The 23,987-nt window shown below is 48.9% G+C and overlaps 1 protein-coding gene across 5 annotated transcripts in view; it reads right to left on the bottom strand.

Moving 5' to 3' along the window:
* Positions 1–23,987, bottom strand: part of TEAD4 (TEA domain transcription factor 4) — an 81,156-nt gene that overhangs the window by 46,633 nt on the left and 10,536 nt on the right. For 4 of the 5 annotated variants that reach the window (XM_089770673.1, XM_089770681.1, XM_089770674.1 and 1 more), the window contains one exon: positions 14,398–14,652. The exons of the other annotated variant lie outside the window; for it this stretch is intronic. In XM_089770673.1, coding sequence (XP_089626799.1) covers positions 14,398–14,404 — 7 coding nt within the window. In that variant the 5' untranslated portion in view covers positions 14,405–14,652. The remainder of the gene's footprint in view (positions 1–14,397; positions 14,653–23,987) is intronic. 5 annotated transcript variants of the gene reach the window in all.

Below are 23,987 nucleotides of genomic sequence, written 5' to 3'. Positions count from 1 at the left end.
AGCCTAGGTGGGCCCAGGCTAATAGATTTTGTGTGCTTCAACCCAACAGGGGGGCAGTAGGAAGGCTAGAGCACCAGCGTGGGCTCAGGGGGAGCCCTGAGCCTCATGGGGACCAGACTCAGACAAGCCGGGGGCTGCATCTGGCCCCTGGGCTGTGGGTTCCCCACTGCTGGTCTAAGGGTTCAAATCGGATGCTGAGAAAAGAAGGGATGTTGAGACTGCAGTTGTGATCAGTGCTCCCTGTAAGCTGTGTGCTTGTGTGGCCCCTCCGGACACATTCCAATCCTGCCCAGCTGATCAGCAGAGTGCCCACAGCTAGATTTGTGTTTCTCCTGGTGGTGCACATTCACACATGCCTCAGCGCACATAAAATGTATTCCAAATGTAGATGGAAAAAAATCAGCACATGGATGGGAAAGATTAGCGGGAACATTGCTTGTGATATAATTTGGACTGCAGGGGAATACATGGTGAATGCCAAAAAAAGCCATTCAGGTAGATCAGTTTCAATCAATTATCACCAGTTTCCAGAGTCCCCTAGCCCTTGTGGAGACTGTGCGTGCCATGGATGAGTGTGTGCGGTCTGCAGGAGACCAGAAAACAGGTCAGAAGTTCAAGGTGACAGTTAAAAAGGAACAGCCGCTGGCTGCACACCCTTCAGCAGCAGGTGCAGCAGGACTAGGAGGGTGAGCTAGTTCTGCCAGTGACCAACAGGCGTGGGAGGTCATCTGTCTGAGCATAAATTGCACAGAGTCTTCCTGGTTTCATTCCATAGATCTTCATCTCACAGAGACAATAGAGGGCTTGTTACAGAGCGGCTCACAAGCAACTGCCTAGAACTACTAAATAGTAGTAAGTCTCATAGGGTAGCCGTGTTAGTCTGTATCTGCAAAAACGACGAGAAGTCCTGTGGCACCTTACAGACTCACAGATTTATTTGGACATAAGCTTTTTTAGGTAAAAACCAGATGCATCCAATGAAGTAGTTTTTGCCCTCGAAAGCTTATGCCCAAATAAATCGGTGAGTCTTTAAGGTGCCACAGGACTCATCATTTTTTTGAATAGTTGTAGTTTTACCACACTGAGATTCCTAGTACAGATTGCACCTCTAAACTTTGGGATTCTCTGGTCCAGCAACATCCATGGTCCGGCATGACCACGGAAGTTCCAGGACCAGAGAGTCCCGGCGTGCTGCAGGGCAGTGGAGGCCTGGGAGCCGGTGCGTGGCTCAGCTGGGCTACTGGGGGGTGGGGGAGGGCAGGAAGCGGGTCTGTGGCTCAGCTGGGCTGTGGGGGAATGCCAGGAGCTGGCACTTGGCTCAGCTGAGCTGGGGAGGGGCTGGGAGCTGGTGTGAGGCTCAGCTGGGCTGGGGGGAGAGCCAGGAAGTGGAGAGGAGGCATTGGTGGGGGCCTGAAATGTCCTCCCGGGTCTGGAAAAATCCCTAATCCAGGACCAGTCAGGTCCCATGGGTGCTGGACCACGGAGGTCCAACCTGTACTATATTGAAGAGAGGATTTTGTGACTTTATGATTTTACACACACACAATCTGTTTTTTTGTTTTGTTTTGCTTTGTTTTAATTAACACTTGGTAGACATGCTTTGCCTGTTAAAAGTGAAATCAGAGACTTCACGCAAATTTTATAAAATCACTATAAATGACATGTCATGGATGTAACAATGCTCACTCTGCAATAGGGTAACAATTTGTTAAATATAGATCTGAGGTCTATATTCCGGTGTATTGTTTCTTGAAACAAAAATCTCATGGTTGTAATTTATTAGTTTTGTTTCTGATATTTACTTGGCAAGATTTTTAAACCTGTTAAAGCTTCCTAAATAGACAAACAGTGATAAGAAAAGGAAAAAAAGTTCCTCAATAAAACAAATTCCACGTATGAATGAAGGTTATCATTGTTCTAGACATTTAAAAAGGACGCAAGGAGAGCATCAAAGTTCATGTGGGGTCAACCTGAGCCAGGGTCTGCATTGGGGTGGCTCTTCAATTCCCTAAAAATCTCTCTCCTCTTCCCACAAAAATCCTGTTTCATTCTTCTCTTACCCATACCCAAGAATCCTCCAAGTTCCCTCTTCCTTAGCTCCCGTTACCTCTGACTCCCCCAAGCCTTTGCGCTGCTTCCACAGTGTGTGGGAAACACGCTTCTGTACTATAGTTTAAATTAATTACTCAAAATGTTGTATTAATATGCCTAGTTAGGAATCTATTTGTCAAATCTTTTTGTGTTTGCATTATTGTAGATGATGGGTATTTTGTATCTGCATTATTTCTTGGTGATGGGTATTTTGAAATAAATTACCAAAATAACAGAAACTGCTGTGATTATATTGTGTTACGTTAACAAATAAAATATGCAGAATTTTAAAATACTGTGCAAATAATGTTTAATTTTTTGGCACCCAATGCTCCCAGGAATAATTTACGTGGCCCGTGATGACAAATAGGTTGAGAATTTGGCTTGGATAAAACCAAGCCAAACTGATTCCATCTTGCAGTCTACTAAATACAGCAAGTTTAGAAATGGCAGAAAAGGAAAGACCGAAAGGATCAACAATTACAATAATAAAAGATGATTAGATGAATAGATGAAAGAAGTTTCCAGATCGCAGGCCCAGGTTCTCACGGGGGACTTTAATCACCCTGACATCTGTTGGGACACCAATATGGCAGTACACAGACAATCCAGGAAGTTTTTGGAGCGTGTTGGGGTGCTGAAGAATCCGACCAGGGGCCGTGTGCAGGTTGACCTGCTGCTCACAAACAAGGATGAACTAAAAGGGGAAGTAGAGGTGGGTGACAACCTGGGAAGCAGTGATCATGAGATGGTATATTTCAGGATCCTGACCAAAGGAAGAAAAGAGAGTAGTAAAATACACACCTTGGACTTCAGAAAAGCAGACTTTGACTCCCTCAGAGACCTGATGGGCAGAATCCCCTGGGATGCTAACATGAAGGGGAAAGGAGCCCAGGAGAGCTGGCAGTATTTTAAAGAAGCCTTATTGAAGGCACAGAAAAAAACCATTCCAATGCATAGCAAGAGAAGCAAATATGGTAGGAGACTGGATTGGCTTACTGGGGAAATCCTTGGTGAACTTAAGCACAAAAAGGGAGCTTACAAAAAGTGGAAACTTGGACAGATGACTAGGGAGGGATATAAATGTATAGCTCGAGAATGTAGGGAAGTTATCAGGAAGGCGAAAGCACAACTGGAATTGCATCTCGCAAGGGATGTGAAGGATAACAAGAAAGGTTTCTATAGGCATATTAGCAAGAAGAAGGTGATCAGACAGGGTGTGGGGCCCCTACTGGATGAGGACGGTAACCTAGTGATAGATGATGTGGGGAAAGCTGAAGAACTTAATGCTTTCTTTGCCTCTGTATTCACGGACAAGGTCAGCTCCCAGCCTAATGCACTAAGTGACGCAATATTGGACAAAGGTGGACAGCCCTTGGTGGGGAAAGAACAGGTTAGGAACTATTTAAAAAAGCTAAACGTACATAAATCCATGGGTCTGGACTTAATACATCTGAGGGTACTGAGGGAGTTGGCACATGTCATTGAGGAGCCTTTGGCCATGCTCTTTGAAAAGTCGTGGAGATCGGGAGAGATTGGAAAAAGGAAACTATAGTGCCCATCTTTAAGAAAGGGAAGATGGACGATCCAGAGAACTATAGGCCGGTCAGTCTTACCTCAGTCCCTGGAAAAATCATGGGGGGGATCCTCAAGGAATCCATTTTGAAGCACATGTAAGAGGGGAAGGTGAACAGGAATAGTCAGCATGGATTTATGAAGGGCAAGTCGTGCCTGACCAATCTGATTAGCTTCTATGATGAGGTAACTGGCTCTGTGGATATGGGAAAGCCAGTGGATGTGATATACCTTAACTTAACCAAGGCTTTTGATGTGGTCTCCCACAATATTCTTGCCAGCAAGTTAAGGGAATGTGGATTGGATAAATGAACGGTAAGACGGATAGAAAGCTGTCTGGAAGGTCGGGCCCAGTTGGTAGTAATCAATGGCTCAATGTCAGGATGGCGGTCGGTTTCTAGCGGAGTGCCCCAAGGTTCAGTTATGGGACCAGTTTTGTTCAACATCTTTATTAATGACTTGAATGAGGGGATGGATTGCACCCTCAGCAAGTTTGTTGATGACACTAAGCTAGGGGGAGAGGTAGATATGCTGGAGGGCAGAGATAGAGTCCAGAGTGACTTAGACAAATTGGAGGATTGGGCCACAAGAAATCTGATGTGGTTCAACAAGGACAAGTGTAGAGTCCTGCACTTGGGACGGAAGAATCCCAAGCATTGTTACAAGCTGGGGACCAACTGGCTAAGTATCAGTTCTGCAGAAAAGGACCTGGAGATTATAGTGGATGAGGAGCTGGATATGAGTCAACAGTGTGCCCTTGTAGCCAAGCAGGCTAATGGCATAATAGGTTGCATTAAGAGGAACATTGCCAGTAGATCCAGAGATGTGGTTATTCCTCTTTATTCGGCTCTGGTGAAGCCACATCTGGAGTTTGGTGTCCAGTTCTGAGCCCCCAATTACAGGAAGGATGTGGATGCATTGGAGAGGGTCCAGCAGAGGGCAACCAAAATGATTAGTATCAGAGGGGTAGCCGTGTTAGTCTGGATCTGCAAAAGCGACAAGGAGTCCTGTGGCTCCTTATTGACTAACAGATGTATTGGAGCATAAGCTTTCGTGGGCAAAGCCCCCAAAATGATTAGGGGGCTGGAGCATATGTCCTATGAGGAGAGGCTGAGGGAGTTGGATCTATTTAGTCTGCAGAAGAGAAGGGAGGGAGGGTGATTTGATAGCAGCCTTCAACTTCCTTAAGGGAGGTTCCAAAGAGGCTGGAGAAAGGCTGTTCTCAGTAGTGACAGATGGCAGAACCAGGAAAATGGTCTCAAGTTGTGGTGGGAGAGGTCCAGATTGGATATTAGGAAAAACTATTTCACTAGGAGGGTGGTGAAGCACTGGAATGGGTTACCTAGGGAAGTAGTGGAGTCTCCATCCCTAGAGGTATTTAAGTCTCAGCTTGACAAAGCTCTGGCTGGGTTGATTTAGTTGGGATTGGTCCTGCCTTGGGCAGGGGGCTGGACATGATGACCTTCTGAGGTCTCTTTCAGCTCTATGGTTCTATGATTCTGTGAATATGAGGAAAGATCTAATAATGGCTATGATCACACATACTCTGGAAAGCATGTCCCTATGTGATGCTTTTTGTTCTATGCCTGTCTATACCCCCCAGAGCATGGTGCCACATCGCTGAAAATGCACATAATGTATGATATGTATGTCTTGCCATTTGCTTAAACAACAACAGTTAAGCAGAAAAAAAAACATCTTAGGTGGACTGGTCTTTGATCATAACATGCATTTTCACACAAGGAACTCTACTGAGAGACAATGAACTTGCAAAGCAGCTGAAGGAGGAACTTGACAAACTAGAAGATAATGATTTCAGGACAGCCACCCGATTTTCTTCTTTTTCTGCTGGCACTCAAAACTAGAGATCCAAATTTGGATCCCATATATGCGTGTGCGTGTGCGCGCAGAAGGCTGTGCTAAAGCTCTTTGGATCAAAATAACAAACCAGTGAGACACAGCAGTGTTCCGGATTTTGTCAGTTGTTTGCAAAGCTGAGTGGCTGGCCAGTTTGCTCAGAATCAATTACGGAGTGTGTGTTTTTGGCACATTCCTGTTGGGTTAGCTGAAACTGCAGCAACTCAGCTAGAAAGGGCAGATATGAGAGTGAGAAGTTTAGCTTTTTAGTAGACAGGGAATGCAACTGAAGCTTTCCCTTTGGGCAATATGAGCCTTCTACCTGGGTACATGTGTGCTTATGAAGTGAATCACACAGGATGTGTTTTGTGTGTTTCATTTCATAAAACAGATGTGTTTGTTTTTCAGTGTTTTCCCAGGTGGCTTTTTTGGACTGGGAAAAACCATACCAATCCAGTCTGGTAAGGTACCTCCCTCCCTCAAGAAACAAATACAATAGTTGGCGTTGACCTGCTTTGAGCAGGGAGATGGACTAGATCAGTGGTTCCCAACGCTGGTCCACAGACTGATAGCAGGCTGCGGCAACGCTGGAGGCCGCGGCTGTTGGGAGAGGCGTATCCTGCCCCACTTCTCAGCCAAACAGCACCAGGGAGGGGTGGGGGTCCCTTCCCGGCTGCGGAAGAGTGGTTTGCCGCGCAGCTAAAGGGCTGTGTGGAGCCCAACACGCTGCTGCGCCAGGCTCCGCGTGGGCCTCCCGCCGCACAAGGAAGCACTCTTCCATGACCGGGAGGAGACCCCATCCCTGCCTGGCACTGTCTGGCTGAGAGGTGGGGCAGGATACGCCTCTCTCAACAGCCACAGCAGGAGGAGAGGTGCTGGGCCGTGTTCCCCAGCCCTGGCTCCCAGAGCCACAGCAATGCAGGCAGAGAAGTGGCACAGGACTAGGTGAGGGGAGTGGGGCAGGCACTGAGGGCTCTGAGGTGGCGCTAGTGCTTGGGGGCTTTGGGAGCTCTAAGAGGTGGGGGACTGGTACTGGGGGCCTGTGGGGATGGGACTAATATTGGGGTCTGGCACTGTGGGGCTCTGAAGGAATTGGGTGCAGTAGGGCTCTGAAAACAGAAGGCTAGCACTGGGGGGGTCTAGTGGTGGGGGCTCTAAGGGGTGGGAGACTGGCACTGGGGGGGTTGGGTGCAGGGGACTCTGGGGTCAGTGGCTGATGCTGGGGGTAGCAGAGGGGTGGAGGGCTCTAGGGGTTAGGGCTGGCACTGGGGACTAGGGCTTTGGGCGGACCCGCAACATTTTATTTGCATATTCAATATATGCATAATGAATACACAAATATGCAAATAAAACATTGCTGGTCTGCCAAAAGTTTGTGAATGAGTTTGCCGGTCTCCGGTATCAAAAAGGTTGGGACCCACTGGACTAGCTGATCTCTTGAGGTCTCTTCCAACCTAACCTTCTATGATTTTATGAACACCACAAGGGCACTCACAAGCGAACCTCAGTGAGAGGCACTGTTCTGTGCCATGCCAACTTTCACCACTCAGCCCAAAATCACTCGAGCCTTTTACCTGTAAGCCCATCGCGCTGAACATGCAAGCTTTGGCTCCCTCTCTTGGCATCACTGCTTCCTTGGTGCCCCCCTTCTCTTGGAATGGCTGCACTTTGGATTGACTTTCTCTTGGGTGACTGAGCTGCATTCTTTCTTGCTGAATCTCACTGGCTGGGTTTTTTTCTTTTTTTTGCTCTATTTCTAATCTTGCTGTCTCCCCGTTGGTTATTTTTCTGTCCTCCCTGGTGTGTACAATTCCCCTCTAGTCACGGTCATCTGGACACGGCACTGGTGTACTACCTTTCCAGCTCCTGAAGGACGATGTTAACCTGGCGGCAACCTCGGCTTCCCGAGCAGACACATAGTCATTTATATCATTGCCCCAAGGGCACAATATTGTCTGAGAAGGTGAAAAACAGCAGCCATTTGTTGTCTAACCCTCACTGATATTGCAGCAGGCAATCACAAGCACCTTTTACAATGCAATTCTTATTGAAAGCTGCCTTACCACTACTGTAAGAAATACAGGTCTGTGACATTATCGGATTAAAACAGGACGATATAGATCACTGTTGCAACCACTGTTCCATATTGCAATACATTTGGTACACAGTGAGCCAAGGTGAGGTATCTATGAATAGCTGATGACTTGCTGGTTAGGATTATGCTATGTCTACGCATGTGTCATGTTTGTATTTGGCTCTGTGCTTGTATTTCAGTGTGTTTGATCTTGAGTAGTCCCTTGAGTGAGACATTTGGCCAGCCTGCTGTGACAGGACCATTCAAGTTGAATAGGAGTAACTGACGGACAATGGGCGCTGGAGGTGCCAATCCTTATCGGATAAGCTTCCCTGTGAAGGTGCAGACTAGCATGAGGAGCAATGTTGTCCACCTGCAAAGTAGTGACTCATGCATGGGACACGTGAGTTGCTCGTGTGACTCCAAACCCCACCTTGTTGCTGTGCTTTTCCATGATATGAAAAACAGGCTGTAAAAGGCCCTGGCTACATGGGAACAGGAGTGCCTGAGAGAAATGCTTGTGTGACTTTGTACTAGCTAGTGGGGTGAAACGGAAATTCTCTGTGTGACAGGTTTGGTGCCTTATAGCGGAGGAATCTCTGTCCTGAGCTATGGTAGCTTGGTCTCTAAGCAATTCGCCCTACACGGATATTCTCTGGAGGGTCCCCCCAGAGCACTAGGGATGTAAAAACAAAATACAGGACCATGTAGCACTTTAAAGACTAACAAGATGGTTTATTAGGTGATGAGCTTTCCTGGGCCAGACCCACTTCCTCAGATCAAACTGTGGAAGAAAATTGGCACGACCATATATACCAAAGGGATACAATCAAAAAAAGTGAACACATCTAAAATTGACAAATCAGAATTTAGAACGGGAGGGGGGAGGGTGAGCTATCTTTGTAAGGATGCTAACTACCTTTCCCATTACAAAGACTGCTTCCCCAATTACCACCCCTAATATCATTATGTCATAGACACTAACCTCCCCCCCCTTACCCTCCTTCTGAAACGCACACCGGTTTCAGTAAAGGCGCGATTTTAAATCAATTAAACTATTGGAAAATACACATCTACCGTCCCTGGCTTAGGTCGATACATTTACAAGAACAAACTAAACCAAGGTAACCAGTTCTGAACAGCTTAGGTGTTATCCACCACGGTGAAAAGCAATTTCATTCTTAAGGCAGGACACCTCGTGGGATGAGGTTTACCAGGGAGGTCGACAAATGCCTTTGATGTCGACTGTGGAGCGTCCAGACTAGAGCGCTGAGCTGACAAATAGCTGATCAGTACAGGGCGGCAGCCATTTAAATTTAAATGAAGCGGCAATTATTTAAATCGCCGCTTCATTTTCCTATGCCGGGTAGCCTAATCTACATGCCTCTGTCACCAAAGGCATGTAGTCTAGACATACCCCTAGGGTCCATCTCCACTGCAGAGGAAGATCGAAGTTGCCGCTGTCAATCTTTCAGGGTTTGAATTAGCAGGTGTAGAGAAGACACGCTAATTCAAACTGAGAGGGAAATTGTGGTCGATGCCGGTAGTCCTGCTTCCACGAGGTGTAAAGGAAGTCAAAGGAAGAGCGTTCTCCCTTCGACTTCCTGCAATGTATACAGTGCCAAAAGTCGAGTTAAAGTACTTCAACTTCAGCTCCGCAATTAACATAGCTGAAGCTACTTAGCTTAGTTTGATGTTAGCCTGCAGTGTAGATGTACCCCTAAAGAACTGGGCTATCATGCCAGAAAAAGTCAATCTGTGTAGGCCACCTCCTGATTTGAGACAGTGGAAGAGTTCTGGGAGAGGGGCATGTACTTTCTGTAGCTTCTCCTGCCTCCAGGTAAGTGAATTCTTTGCAGATCAAACACATTGTACAGTAAACTTCCGATAATCCGGCACCTTTAGGACCCAGGGGGTGCCGGATTATCAGATATGCCGGACTATCGGAAGGGGGGGATATGAGGAGTCTGGGGTGGGGTCGGGTGTGGTGGGGAAGATGCCACCCCAGACCGCTCATAGCCCCCCCTTCCGATAGTCCGGCTCTGCCCCAGGCGTCCTTGATTCAGCCACTGCTGGTCAGTTTCAGCAGCGGCTGAATCGGGGACGCCTGCAGCAGAGCAGCTGGAGTGCTGCCTGGTTGGTCCGGTAGCGCCAACCCTTGGCGCGGCGAGACCAACCCGGCAGCACCCCAGCTTCTCTGCCCCAGGTGTCCCCGAGTTAGCCGCTGCTGATACTGATCAGCGGCTGACTCCAGGAAGCCCCAGGCAGAGCTGCTCTGCCCCGGGCTTCCTGGAGTCAGCCGCTGGTCAGTTTCAGCAGCGGCTGAATCAGGATGCCTGGGGCAGAGCAGCTGGGGGGCTGCCGGGTTGGTCCCACAGCACTGAGGAGCGGCGCTACTGGACCAACTCTGGCAGCACCCAGCTGCTCTGTCCCAGGCGTCCACAAGTCAGCCGCTGCTGATACTGACCAGCGGCTGACTCCAGGAAGCCGGGGCAGAGCAGCTCTGCCCCAGGCTTCCTAGAGTCAGCCGCTGGTCAGTCTCAACAGCAACTGAATCGGGACGCCTGGGACAGAGCAGCTGGGGCACTGAGGGGTTGGTCCCCTGCAGCGCCGCACCTCGGCGCTGCGGAGACCAACCAGGCAGCACCCCAGATGCTCTGACCCAGGTGTACCCAAGTCAGCTGCTGCTGAAACCGATCAGGGGCTGATTCCAGGAAGCCGGGGCAGAGCAGCTCTGCCTCAGGCTTCCTGGAGTCAGCCGCTGGTCAGTTTCAGCAGCGGCTGAATCGGGGACAGCTGGGGTGCTGCTGGGTTGGTCCCACAGCCCCGAGGGGCAGCGCTACGGGACCTACCGGCAGCACTTCAGCTACTTTCCCCCCAGCTTCCCCGATTCAGCCGCTGGTCAGTTTTAGCAGCAGCTGAATCGGGGAAGCCGGGGGCAGAGCAGCTCCAATGGTCCGGCTGCCCGGAGCACTTCCGGGTTCCTGATGGTGCCGGACCATCAGATGCCAGACCATCGGAGTTTTACTGTATAATTTTCCCTTGCTGGCTGGGCCTGCTGCACACACAGTTTGTCCTGTTCAACACACCAGCTTATAAACTGCAAAGATGACATCAGGACTATATTTACATCTCTTTGTGGTCAGACCTTTCGATAGATCACGCATTGGACACCTCTTCCGTGGCATGGACACCAGAGACATGTGAGCCAAGAAGGGTATAAATCAGTGGCTGGGGGCCTGCCAGGGGTGCCTTGAACTCACCATCCTCATTGGATAGAGGAGCACCGAGGAAACCAGGGACATTGTTCCATCCCAGCATGGGTAGTGAATCACACTTCTTCGCCCATAAGTCTGGTCTACTCCTTGCCCGTGAGGATGCATTACTGACTTTGACCTTTTTGCTCAACTAAGGCCTGACCCAAAGCCCAGTGAAATTAACAGGAGTCCTTTCATTAAACTTCAACAGACTTTGGATCAGGCCCTTAGTTTACTTGTCAGTTTCCCTTCTGTTCTCGTTTTCTTCCTAAGTGAATTCTCTTGCATCTTGTCAGCTCCACTTCCTGAGTCTCATGCCCAGCCTGTCACATCACCGCCATGTTTTGTTTACAAATACTGCACAGAATGTTTAAAACCAAACCAAAAAAACCCCACCCAAACAAAACAACCTGGTTTTACTGGGATGTTTTTATGTTAATGGAAGTAATTACAGATGGTGTTAAGTGTGCTGATAATCTACATTTCATAATCAAGGAAGATGAGCAAGGTCAATTTTAAAATAAGGCCTTGGAACACTTTGAGTTATAAATAAAGGTGTGATTTTAAAAAAGATTTACCCAGTGCTTGAGTCCTTCGGGGCAGGGAGCTGGTGAAAAGTGTGTGTGTGTGTGTGTGTGTGTGTGTGTGTGTGTGTGTGTGTGTGTGTGTGTGTGTGTGTGTGTGTGTGAGAGAGAGAGAGAGAGAGAGAGAGAGAGAGAGAGAGAGAGAGAACTAGAGCAGGGCTATGTGAATGTTGGAGGGGGCAGTGCAGGAGGCTGGGGTGGGAGGGAAGTGGGAGAGTGAGGGTGGGAAGGGTGATGTGGGGCTGAAGGCCCCATCCAGCACAGGTCTTTTCTCTCTCCTCAGCCTCCCACCCCCCACCCACCAGGGGTGTTTTCTCTCCTACCCAGCAGCCCTCTGGTCGCCGGGGGCATTTTCTCCCTCCCCTGCAACCCCCAGCTGCCGGGGTGTTTTCTCTCCCCCAGTCCCACCTCCGGCCATCAGAGGCCATTTTTCCCCGCTCCAGCGCTGCAACCCAGGGCCAAGAGGGGTGAAGGGTTTGGGGCGGGGCTACTTACCCAGTGCATTGGCAGGCAAGATGGTAGAACTCCAGGCCTGCTGATCATTCCCTTGAGCTACGTCTAAACTACGAGCCTCTTCCACAAGACGAAATGCAAATGGAGCGCTCATCTACATAGGTTGCACTCTCATTTGCATTTCCTTCTCAGATCCCTTTTGCGCAAGAGGTTTTCGTGCAAAAAGTGCTGCATAGACAGCTCCTTTTTGAGTCTACACAGCTTTTTTGCGCAAAAACCTCTTGTGCAAAAGGGATCTGAGGAGGAAATGCAAATGAGAGTGTGACCTATGCAAATGAGCGCTCTATTTGCATTTCCTTTTGTGGAAGAGGTTCATAGTTTAGACATAGCCTTGGTGATATGGCTGCCCTCAGTGGATAGTATCAGTATTGTGTCCTACCAAACAGCAGACCCTCCCTTTGGTTGTTATGGAAAACTGTCCCTTTCCCAGGGTTTCTGGTTGTTCTGGTACAGCCAAACCCTGACCATGCTTTAATTCAGGAGAAGAAGAAGCTGCATAACAAATTTGGTGAACCTAGCACTTACCTTTGAGAAGGAGTTTCTGAACAAATGAACTCATAGACAGAACCTCTAAAAATACATATATAGATTATACTCTGGGTGGACACCCTTATTCCAATATTAATACAAGCAATAATACCAGGGTAACTATGACTATGTCTTCACTGCAGAGCTAAACCAGGGGTTTGGCATCCACTTGTGAGGACCTGGGTCAGCCTAACACAGTTGCCGACAGCCACACTGCAAAGTCCTAACCACGCTACTGTCTGCTCATTGGTGCTACACTTGCCCAAGTGTGCTGCTAGGACTTGGTGAGGCCACACACATTCCCTGAGGTGATTGTGATCCTCTATGATTCTTCCCTGGGGAATTGTTGGAGAACCTGTCTGTCCTTCCTGGCATGGGAAGACAAAGGAGGACCATGAGTACTCAAGTGGTTTAGCATCCTCATTGTGAAATAGGAGGGTTAGCAACCTACTGTCCCAGCTGGGACAGGCTGTCTGGGTTTAGAGTAGCACGAGACTCAGTTCAGAGGGTTTTATGGGAGGGTTTTATAGGTTAGAGCCAAGGCCAACTCTGCAGTGAAGAAATACCGTCTAGGTCAGGTTTCTAAAACTTTTTTCACTGGTGGGCCCCTAAACATTTTTAAATGGAAGTGTAGACGCCTTTGGCAACCTCCTCTCTGTACACAGAGCTGACTTCTGTTCTGTCTGTTTTCAATCTAAGTATTTTGCGGACCCCCATAGAAAATACTCTGTGGACCTAGTTGAGAACCATTCCTGTAAGTGCAACACCATGCAAGTGTAACTGGTAAAACCTTCCTTCTGTAGAAAAGGGCTTTGAAAAACTCCACCCATGCCAAACTGAAGGCACGGCCTCTAGATGGGCCCATCAGAAGCCAATCAGTCGGAGACTTTTGAACACAGCTTGTGCCATCTCAGCACCTCATTTGGTTGTACCACAGAAGCACTAGGATTTTTCCTCTTAACACCTATTGTCTTCAGTAAAGGTCTCCCCCTGCCCTTGCATTAGCTGATTGCCACTTAACTCAAAATAGATACCACCTTTCCGGTATAGACAATCCTGGAGGGGCCACTCCCACTACAGCACACACTCTGTACCAGCTCTTCACAGATACTTTACCCTTTTGCTGCAGGCCAACACCTCTCTTTATTCCTGACCATAGGAAGCTACTGTCCCTATCAGTCTGACCTTAGAGGAAAAGAAGAGCACTGTGCAAGGCACCTGAGAACAGCCCACATGTGAAAAATATTCATACCAGGCTTGGAAGTAGACAAAATTTTGTCACCAGGAAGTGTAGAGAGCAGAATTCATACCAGCTTGTTCTCAAAGAGTTCCCCACTCAAAGGCCACACAACGAGGCAGTGTAACAAACCCTGGACACATACACCAAGGCCATCAGTGAAGACTGAACCTGGAACCTTCAGCACCAAACCACAGATGGTTGTGGGGGATGCCACCAAAGGCAGACAGGCACAGGTTGTGTTATACTCAGGGCTCGACAAATCGCTGTATCTACTTGCCCGTGGCGAGTAGATTTCAGCCGTTCACCCTGTTCACCGGCGCTGCGCACATGTGCGGTGCCAGTCTGGCGCATGCGCGGTGCGGGGCTGGCGAGTAGATCTCGCCGCATTTTGTCAAGCCCTGCTTGTACTTATCCAAAACCTGTATCAGCAACATTCCAGTTCCAGGTTGGCACTTAATGGGTCTCCTTGAAAAAGCCTCTTTTAAACCCAATTTTGAGCCTCCCTCACTTCTTTTTGCAATTCTGATCTGTTAAAATGTATTGGATCTGAGCTGCTGCATGTTCTGGGCCATCTCCAGGAGAGCAAGATTTCACTCCTACCATCATACATGGCAGGATAAATGGGTTTGCACAGATCTCACTCCTGAGATGGTGGGACGCTCCCTCCATTCTCCTTACCATACATCTTGCCCTCGTCCGACAGGATGATTTTCCGCCGCCCGCATGGTGGGTAGATGGCTAACGCTTCCTGGAAGCTCTGCTCAATGTCCGGACTCCACACACCCTCGGCATCATTGTCGATGGGCTTGTCCAAGGCCTCGCTGCCCCCCGAGTCGTTGCTCCCCTCAGGGGAGGTGGGAGAGCTCCACTCGTTGGAGGTAATGGTGCCAGCTAGAAACTCCAAAGCGCCACTTGGAGAAGCAGTCACAGAACCTTCAATGACAAATACAGTCTCAGTACCTGATGTCTCCCACCAGGAAGACCGCAGTAAAGTAAAAACCATTTCAGGGTCACTTCCTTTCCTGGTCTTTGGCTGAGCGGAGGACCCTGGCTTTCACAAGAGTAGTTTGTTAAGACCCTTTACTGATAATGCAATAAACCATGGAGAAACACCCAGGAAATTTCCTTGTCTTAGCAGTCACGATCCTGTCATGCAATCTCACTACTGCTTCAAGAGGGAGCCTTCTCCTCTATAGGTGCTTCTGCTTCCTGTGTCTCTTTGGTCTTTAACTCTCCATCTATTATCAGTTCTCATCTGAAAACACACCTCCCCTTTGCCTTTGCCTCTGCCTCTTAATGTCCCTCTCTCTCTGCGGTCACTAGCTCTGTATTAACTCTCCAAAGCATGCAGGGATTCAGTCGATGTGAAAGACACTCCTCAAAATAAAGCCACAATGAATTATCTAGTCATCCCTCCAGCTTAAGGAACTGTGCCTGCCCACGTGGAGCTTGGTGGCACCCTGGCTGAGCGCCATGGCCAGCTGGCCGGGCAGCCGTTTTTCTTCGCTCCAGCCCAGCTGCCCTGCGGTCAGTCCGGAGGGAGTGCGGGTCGGAGGCTTCCCTCCGTGGCTGGTGTAGGGAACTCCCTGTCCCCAACCTTGTTCCCTCTCCTCTGCCCCAACTTGTCTCCTGCCCTCCTGGCCCCCTGTTCCTTCTCCCTTGCCCCCCCAACCCCGCTGCAGAAACCTGCCCCCCCTGCAGAAACTTGTCCCCCGGCACCCTGCCCCCCCTGCAGAAACCAGTTCCTTCTGGCACCCTGTCTCCTACTACAGAAACCTGTCCCCCTGCTCCCCTCTGCAGAAACCTGTCCCCCCCAGCACCCTGACCTCTGCTGCAGAAACCTGTCCTGGCACCCTGCCCCCTCTCCCCTGCCCCCACTGGCACCCTGTTCCCTGCTCCAGAACCCACTAGAACCCCTCCCCAGTACTGTGTCCCCTGCTCCCAAATGACTTTTCTATGGGTCAGTGACCCCTGACTCAAGGCAGGTTCCCTGCCATTCTCATAAATAAAGACAATGCAGAAACTTTTTGTGTTTAACATAGTATTCTATTTAAAAATGAATCCTGGCCAACAAACCCCCAATTGGGGCCAAGCCCCCATCTGGCCACAACCACTCCTGCACTCCCCCTTCCCCAGAACCTAGATCTGAGCCTATCAAACACTGGAACCTCGTGCCCTCAGCCCCTCACATACCCCAACCCAGATTCTTGCACCCTTACATCCGCAAGCCTGTGGCTTGCTTAGTATCCCAACACTGCCCAGCCTGGAGCCCCCTCCCCGAGCCAGTGTCCCCTTCTCCACCTCCTCCTGCATCCAGATTTCCTCCCAGAGCTTGCACGCACACCTCACCCCTTCCCACACCCAAATCCCTCATTCCCACCCCAGAGCCTACACATCCTGTCTCAACACAGCAAGGGTCCAGCTAGACTGCAGGAGTTTTTCAGGATTCTGGAGATATCCCAGAAAAACTCTTCTGCATCCAGAGTTGCGTTTGTTCTTCCGCTTTTTTAGTGGAAGAGCAAACAGGCTCTTTTGGTCACCCCTATATTCCTCTTTCCACAAGGAATAAGGTGGCTTCCAAAAGAAGGGGTTTTTTTCTGACATTTGGTCCAGTGTAGACAGGCCAAATGTTGGAAAAACCTCTTCCTACAGAAGAATTAAAAAAAAATAAGCAGCAGTATAAGGATTGGGGATAGCAAGTGATGGAGAGGAGGAGAATAGAGGGGGCGGGGCTTCAAGGAAGGGGCGGGGCTTCAAGGAAGGGGCGGGGTGGTAGATCTTGGCTTGGTCTGTCATTTAAAAAGTGATCTTGGGTGTAAAAAGGTTGGAGACCACTAGGCTAGTAGGTGAGCCACTGGGCTGCGAATCACAAGACTGAAGTGCCATTCCTGGCTCTACCACAGATCTGTGGGGTGACCTCAGGCAAATCTTTTCACCTTCCTGTCTTGTCGATTTAGATTGCAAGGTGTTCTGGGGCAGGGACTCTCACTATGTGTTTGTGTAGTTCACGGCACTACAATGATACACATAATGCATAATGATGCATACTGGATAAATCCATGTGATGAGGAGGGCAGAGTACTAGCTAGAGCATGGGTTCCCAAATTGGGGTGTGTGAAGAAATTCGGGGGGGGGGGGCGCGAGGCGACTCAGCTCTCCCCCATCAATCTCCCCCCCCAAAAAATGTTGCTGGTGTGGGGTGAGGGGCGCGTGAGGGTTTCTCAAAAATCAAAAAGCGGGCATGATGCTGAAAAGTTTGGGAACCACTGAGCTAGAGGTACTCCAGAGCTCTGGCAGCTGGCCCACAGAAGCAAATCTCTTCTACAAACCCACCTCACCTTCCAGTACCTCCGTCCCTCACTGCTTAGTTCTCCAAATGTTTCACTCTATGAGCCACTAGGGTGGATGGGTAATTCTCAAGTCACAGTTTGTGAGCCTCTAGCTCAGGGTTTCCCAACTTATGGGAAATATGGGTCGCCAAGTGTCTCCCCAGGTGGCTCTGCCCCCTCCTGCATCCTCCCATTTTTGAATTGCCTTGGGTCACCAAGTCTTCCTGAATTGTCAAAATGGGTCTCCATCTGGAAAAGGTTGGGAACCGCTGCTCTAGCTAGCTAGTCTGTGCTGTGAAAGAGAACAAAAGAGCAGAAAAATCCCACTTTGCCACTCCCCTGAGCCAAGAGGTGGGAAAAATCAGTGCTTATCTGGGTGTATCTCCGCTGGGAGCAAAAAACCATCAAGCCTAAGCCCCCATAGCATGAAAGTGTAAATCACAGCATTAGTGCTGGAACATCTCTCCCAGCGCTCTATGCAATCACCAAACCAAGGGCATGGCTCACAGGGGTGGGAGTCCATTTATATCCATGCTTCACAGGTTTTTCACACCCCTGAGCTAAAAAGTTGCAGGGCAGGAAAGTGGCAGCACAGACATGGCCATGGGCAGCGAAAAGAAGAGGCTCAAACTGGGTGAGAGAACCCAGAGCAGAGAAAGAGTGATAGTGAAGAGGGAGTAAACAGAGCAATGAGACTGTAGCTGGAAGCAGAGAGGGAGGAGGGAAAAGTGATGGAGGAAAACCCAGAAAAAAGCAGGATGGAGACAAGAAGGCAGAGCTGAAGAAGCAAGGCGAGAGAAAGAGACAGAGACCCAGACATAAGGAGGAAGGAAAGGAAAAGGAACAGGAAAAAAGACAAACACAGACAAGAGAGAACAAAAGAAAAAGAGAGACGTATGCTCTGTCTTGTCTGACACAGACTGCCAACACTCTGAGGCAGCAGCTATCTCTGCTCCAGGACTTGTCTATAGAAAGGCCTAGCACAATAGGGCCCTTGTCTCAGAGAGGACAAGTAGGTGCCACTAGAATACAAAACCTAATCAGTCAGGGTGGGAGGAAGGAAGAAAGACTGACTGAAAGAGAAGAAAAATGATCACCAAGGAAAAGAAGACTGAGAAGAAGCAGAGTAAAAAGGAAGGATGAAAATGTGTGGTAAGGTGAGGGGGAAAGATATGAAAATGAAAAGCAGAACTGAAGGGGCTAAAGGAGCAAGAGAAAGTGCAGAGAAAGAGACCAAGAGTAGGTTAGGGCTCCTACCAGCAATCACCACACTCCGCAGACTTGGAGATGCTGTTTTGTTTGCAAGGCCTGTGCTGGGAAGATTTCCCAGTTCTGCCAATCCCAAGCATTCAAAATTCAGGAGTAAGGCCCCCAATGTCATCGGACTGGCTTAAAATAATTAATTTTAGGCTTTTATCGTTTTCTTTTTGGTTTTGGAATCTTTTGGATTTGTTTTTTCAAGCACTTCTACACCCCGAGGGCTTGAACTTTACTGGAAACCCCTTCTCCCCAAGAGTCTCATGAATTCATATGATTCCAGAAGCTGGAGCTTTAAGAGGGATAAACCCCCAAATATTGCAAGATTCATGAAAAAGTTATGAGAGTTGACAACACTGGTTTCCTGAAGATTTTGTAATATCCACACCCATTTCAATCCTAAACAGTCACCGCAGGTGACACAAAAGCTTTTGAAACAAAAAACAGTATAATAATGTAATAATAAAATAATAATAACAATATACACAAAATGACTAATCTGGTGGTTGCATGGAGACTGAAAGATGCCAGGCTGCATAATTATTAGAACTCCATTCTGGGGGATTGCTTTGTTTTCCACTGAACTCCAAGGAAATGGACACTAACCGTGTGCTCACACCCCCACATAAAACATGTGAAAGAAGATAAAGGCATTGAGATAACTGAAACTCAGTCCTAAGCAACATGACACCAGAACTGTAATGAGAACTGAACCAAAACAGGCACCATGCCTTTAAGAGAATGAAAAATGGACAACTAATAGTCAGATGTCAATCACCAATGGCCTATTCCATTGGCAGGTGCTCTGCAGAAGGTTATTCAGACATCCAAGAGATTCTGCTCCTGGGCAATGAGTCACGTCTCCTCAGCGGAGATTCAGCAACAGAAAAAGTAAAAACCCAAATCACCTCTTTATCACCTCTTTTCTCACGCTTAGAAATCGCCTTGCTCCCTGGGGCCTGGACTCTGTCTACACTAGGATAAAAAGGTCTGTTTTTAACAAGATCAAATCCAAGTGGGCACAAAGTACATTTTATTTTTAACTCGTGTTCAGCCCTAAAGATTGACCCTGTTTAAATGTTAAAACTACAACTTGCCTCATGTTGTCTAGCACTGTAACCTGTGTCAGCTAAGGTGTTAAACATGTCTTTTATAGTAATACAGACGCGGCTACTGCCTAGCGAAAGCAGGGTCTTTATGAATCAAAATGTGTGTGTTTTTCCTGTGTGGGAAGGACTACAATTACAACCCTCCCACCCCACCAAGTAGGTACTGGATAACACCTTTAAGACTATTTGAACTAAACCAATCCACGGGGGCAGGAAGGTAGTAAATGGGTTGCAGGCTTGGGAGGGTTTGAGAGCGAGCCTGCCCCCCACTCTCCCTGCAGCAGTAGCTACTATCTTATGGGGCTGGACCTGGACTCCACGCCAGACATCGACATGGTGCACAGAGTCACAGCATGGCTCAGGGTTGGCTCAGCTGCCCCTCATGCTGGACAGAGGGGCAGCCGGGCCAGACCCAAGTGGTACTGAGACCCCATGTGCCAGGTTGCAAGACTCAAATCAGGCAACTTCTGGGGTCCAGCTCCACAGACGAATTGCCATCGCTGCAGGATAAATGCAGAGTGGGCTCGGCTCTCCATTGTTCCCATCCCAATACTAGGGGTTTTTTTCCACGAGGCTGGGATTAGGGTTACTGTGCTTGGGTGGAGGGTGCTGCTGTGGATGGATGGCACCCCCCGCACGCACACACATAAATTTGGACCACAAGTAGGTTGCAAAAAAATGCAGTTGATGGTTGACTTTACAGACAGTTTTGGGTCCCACTGGACTAGGCCATGAAGACTTATGACTTTCTAAGTACTGTACTTAACTTTAAGCTAGGGTTGCCAGGTGTCCGGTATTGTACCAGACACTCTGGTGTTTGTGTGCTCTGTCCGGTAAAAAACATCAGAAAATACCGGACATGTGCAATGTCGGTATTTTCTGATTTTTCCAGCTGCACACAGGATGGAAGCCTGGCGGGGGCGGAGGGAGCAGCTGGGAGTCCCAGCTGGGAGACAGGGCCACGATTGCCACCGGGAGCCTTCAGTCGGTTGAGTGTGAGGAGGAGGGGAAGCCTCCTCCTCGCTTGTGCATCGCCAGGAGCCTGCGCAGGACAGGCAGCAAGTGCCCAGGTCAGTCCCGCTCCCCGCTGGCTGATTTGCTCACCCCCCCTTCCCGGCCAGCCGGTTCTCCCCCACTTCCTCTCCTGATCTTCCCCGGCCAGCCCCCCTACACGCCCCCCAGCTCTGCTTCCTGCCCCCCCTTCCTCCCAGCCAGCGCCGCTGCACCTCCCCCACCAGCTGAGCTTCCCACTCCCCCTTCCTCCCGGCCAGCACCGCGGCCCTCAACCCCCCTTCAGCTCTGCTTCCTGCTGGCCCATTTCTGTTTCTGATCTCCAAGGCCAGCGCTGCTGCAGCCTCCCCACTCCCCCGCCAGCTCTGCTTCCCGGCTCCCCTTCCTCCCAGCCACCCTCGCGGCCACCGATATCCCCCCAGCTGTGCTTCCCACCCCCCCTTACTCCCAGCCAGCCCTCCTCCCTCCCCCGATATCCCGCGGCCAGCCCTGTTCCGCCTAACCCTGCCCCCCACGACCAGCCCTGCTTCCCATTGGCCCCCCCATCTCCCCTGGCCATCCCCGTTGCCCCTCCCCTTCCCTTCCCGGCCAGCACCGCTCCCTTCCTGGCTGGTCCTTCTCCCTCCCTCCCCCCCTGAAGCATGTCTGGGTTTTTTTTCGGTTTTTTTTAATGACTACCTGGTAACCCCTAGCAGCGATTCAGGTTCCTGGAGGTTTTTTTTTTTTTTTCCCCTTTTTTCCCCCCTTCAACAAAACTTTTTCCAGGTGTTTTTTTTTGGGGGGGGGGGTTAGGGGGTGTTCGGTATTTTTGTTTCAGCCGTCTGGCAACCCTACTTTAAGTGCTTGCTTAAGTGCTTCTGAAACAGCGATGGACTTACAGGATTTCCTGAATCAGGGACTCATGGTGATTCATTCAGGTCAGGACTGAGCTACAGCAATACAGGAGCCGGAGCTGCTGCTCCCTGCACTGTACCTGCTCTCTTTCACCTGAGCAGAGACTGACATTCCTGGAAACCGAAGTCTGGCCCTTTACACTTGGCCAAAACAGCCACTCCTCACAGCAGGAGGAGAAAGCTGGATTATGGTGTGGGGCGGGATGATGGAGGCTTCTCTGGTAGCCTGGCCTACCTCTAGAGCTGGTCAAACAAATTTCAACAGAACAAGAAAAAGCAACTTTGCTGTAATTAAAACATTTTGCAGGAAGTCAAAATGTTTCGTTTAGATAAGGTAAAAATGTTCCACTTCAACTTTATAATTTCAATACATCTCTATTTTTATATTACACGATTATTTGATTTATATATTAGAAATGTTACATATATTATATGGGATGCTCTATATCTTAGGGGAGCCCCCTCCAACCACCATATTCCTCATCTGAATGTAACTGTGAAATTATGAAATCACGTTGTGTGGTTGTCACTAAAACACACTAAAATTTGGACAATCAGCCAGATATTAGCTCCCAAAAGACAACAGCAAGGAGAGTAACCAATGCCCAGGATGGATGTCAAACAACTATCAATTCAATAGTCACCATCTAGCAAGGGAACTAGAATTCAAGGACTCATCTTCATGAGGCCATGCCAGGGGAACTGCTCAATCTTGCCTGGGGACTCAGCAATGCCCACCAGACTTGCCTGGAGTAAGGATGTTAAATTGCAGTTAATTGACTAGTCAAGTAGTCGATGGAATTTCCATCAGCTACTCGACAGGCACTTCCGCATTCATCTTTGAAATGAGCCCGTTGAGGGCTCTTGTGCATTTCAAAGCCGCAGCGCAGCATGGTGCAGAGTCATGACTCAGAGTCCCCAGGCTCCATGCTGCGCTGTCCATTTGAAATGCCACGTGGAGCCAGGGTCAGCTGGGGACTCTCCCACTGATCCCGGGCTCCCCGCAGCATTTCAGCAGAACCCAGGATCAGCTGGGGAGTCCCCAGCTGACCCAGGGTTCTCCGCACCATTTTCCCAGAAGGGGACATGGCAGACCCACAGTTCCAGGCTGCACTTCTGGGATCCCATCACATTATATGTCATATGAAATGCATTAAATACAAAATATTTTATACTATCATGCTTTGACATTACCTAACAAACAATTTGACAACAAAACAAGATATTTTGGTGAAATCAAAACCAAAACATTCTGATATTTCCAAAACAAATATTTCTTAGACTTTCTATTTTTGCAGAAAAATGTTTACTTGCCGATGTGGAATTAAACCAAATTTTGAAATGTGAGACTTTCCTGCACAATGGAAAATCTGTTTTCTACCCAGCTCTACCTATTTCCTTTCACTCTGACCTCACGTACCCAGGTAGAGTTCCTTTGGGCACTGTCCACAGATTACTTAGATTCTCTCAGAGCAGTAGGTGTTGTCCAGGATTCTCTTCTTGGTGTCCCTCTTGGAGTGCCCTCATTCTGAGTTAGTGACCTTTACTCCTTTTCCCCCTTTTATCATTCTCTGTCACAAGTTAACCCTTGCTTCTGCCACCCTTCCCCTCCTTATTTGTTGTAGAAAGGTAGCTACTTGTGTTTTAAGAGTCCCACCCACATTTTCAGAGCTTGAACAGGCTGATACCTCACACCACCACTACCTTTACTGCTGCCACAATTCCTTCTGTTCAATTCCTATTTTTTTCCCTTCATTCTTGGTGCCTGTGTTTTTCCTTTGCTGTGGCCTGTCCTTCATTTTAATGTATCAGCTTCATTTTAATGTATCAGCTCTGTGGGCAGCGGGAAAGGAACGTGAGAATAACAGGGCAAAACCCTTACAGATCCAGCAGCTTCAGTTCAGTTGTTTTCCCCGGGACTGGTAAGATCAGTGCTTGCTCTCTTCCCTCCCACACATGGCATCTCATTGAGATTCAGAGTTCCTGCAGGGACAGACAGCTGCCAAGGGCCCTTCAGCAGAGGCCTCATTGACAAGGAGGGCATCCATAATCTGACACATCTGCTTCCTAATATCCGTCCTCCAGGTTATTACTGTTGGTAGCAGCTTCCTCCGAAGTGTTTGTGACAGCTGCTCCACTCAACACAAAAATCAGACTTTCCTGGGGTTGTGAAGAATTGCAGCCAGCTGGCTACAGTTGTTCAGCTTTCTTAGAGCTGCTTTGTGTAAGTACTCTCCTCGCCAGGGATCCAGTATCATGCACGGTTTGTTAAGCACAGCCCCCCCCCACTACATGTGTCTTGGACACCAGAATGGGAACGTGAGGCAGTGTGGGCTAGTGGATAGGGCACTGGACTGGAAGTCAGGTGACAAAGGTTCCAGTGCTGATTCTGCGACTGACTTACCACGTGTCCCTGTTTCCCATCTCACTCTTTCTCTATCCTATATATATGGATTGTAGACTCTCCAGGGCAGGGACTATTACTTGCTATGAATCTGTAGGGTGCGCCCAGGACAACGGTACTCTAATCTTGGCTGGGGCCCCCTAGGCGTTACTCTGATCAAATAATGAAAAACCCTTGGGAGAACTCTCGGGGTATGCTAAGCCATGAAACACCATTCTTGCTAAGAATTGTAACTACAGTATCTAACTGTCTGTTGGGTAACAAA

The sequence above is a fragment of the Pelodiscus sinensis genome, chromosome 1, assembly GCF_052426305.1.
Source record: "Pelodiscus sinensis isolate ZL-2025 chromosome 1, ASM5242630v1, whole genome shotgun sequence".
Classification (NCBI taxonomy): domain Eukaryota; kingdom Metazoa; phylum Chordata; order Testudines; family Trionychidae; genus Pelodiscus; species Pelodiscus sinensis.
The sequence above is the reverse complement of the archived record's forward strand: the minus strand, read 5'-3'. Positions and strand labels throughout refer to the sequence as shown.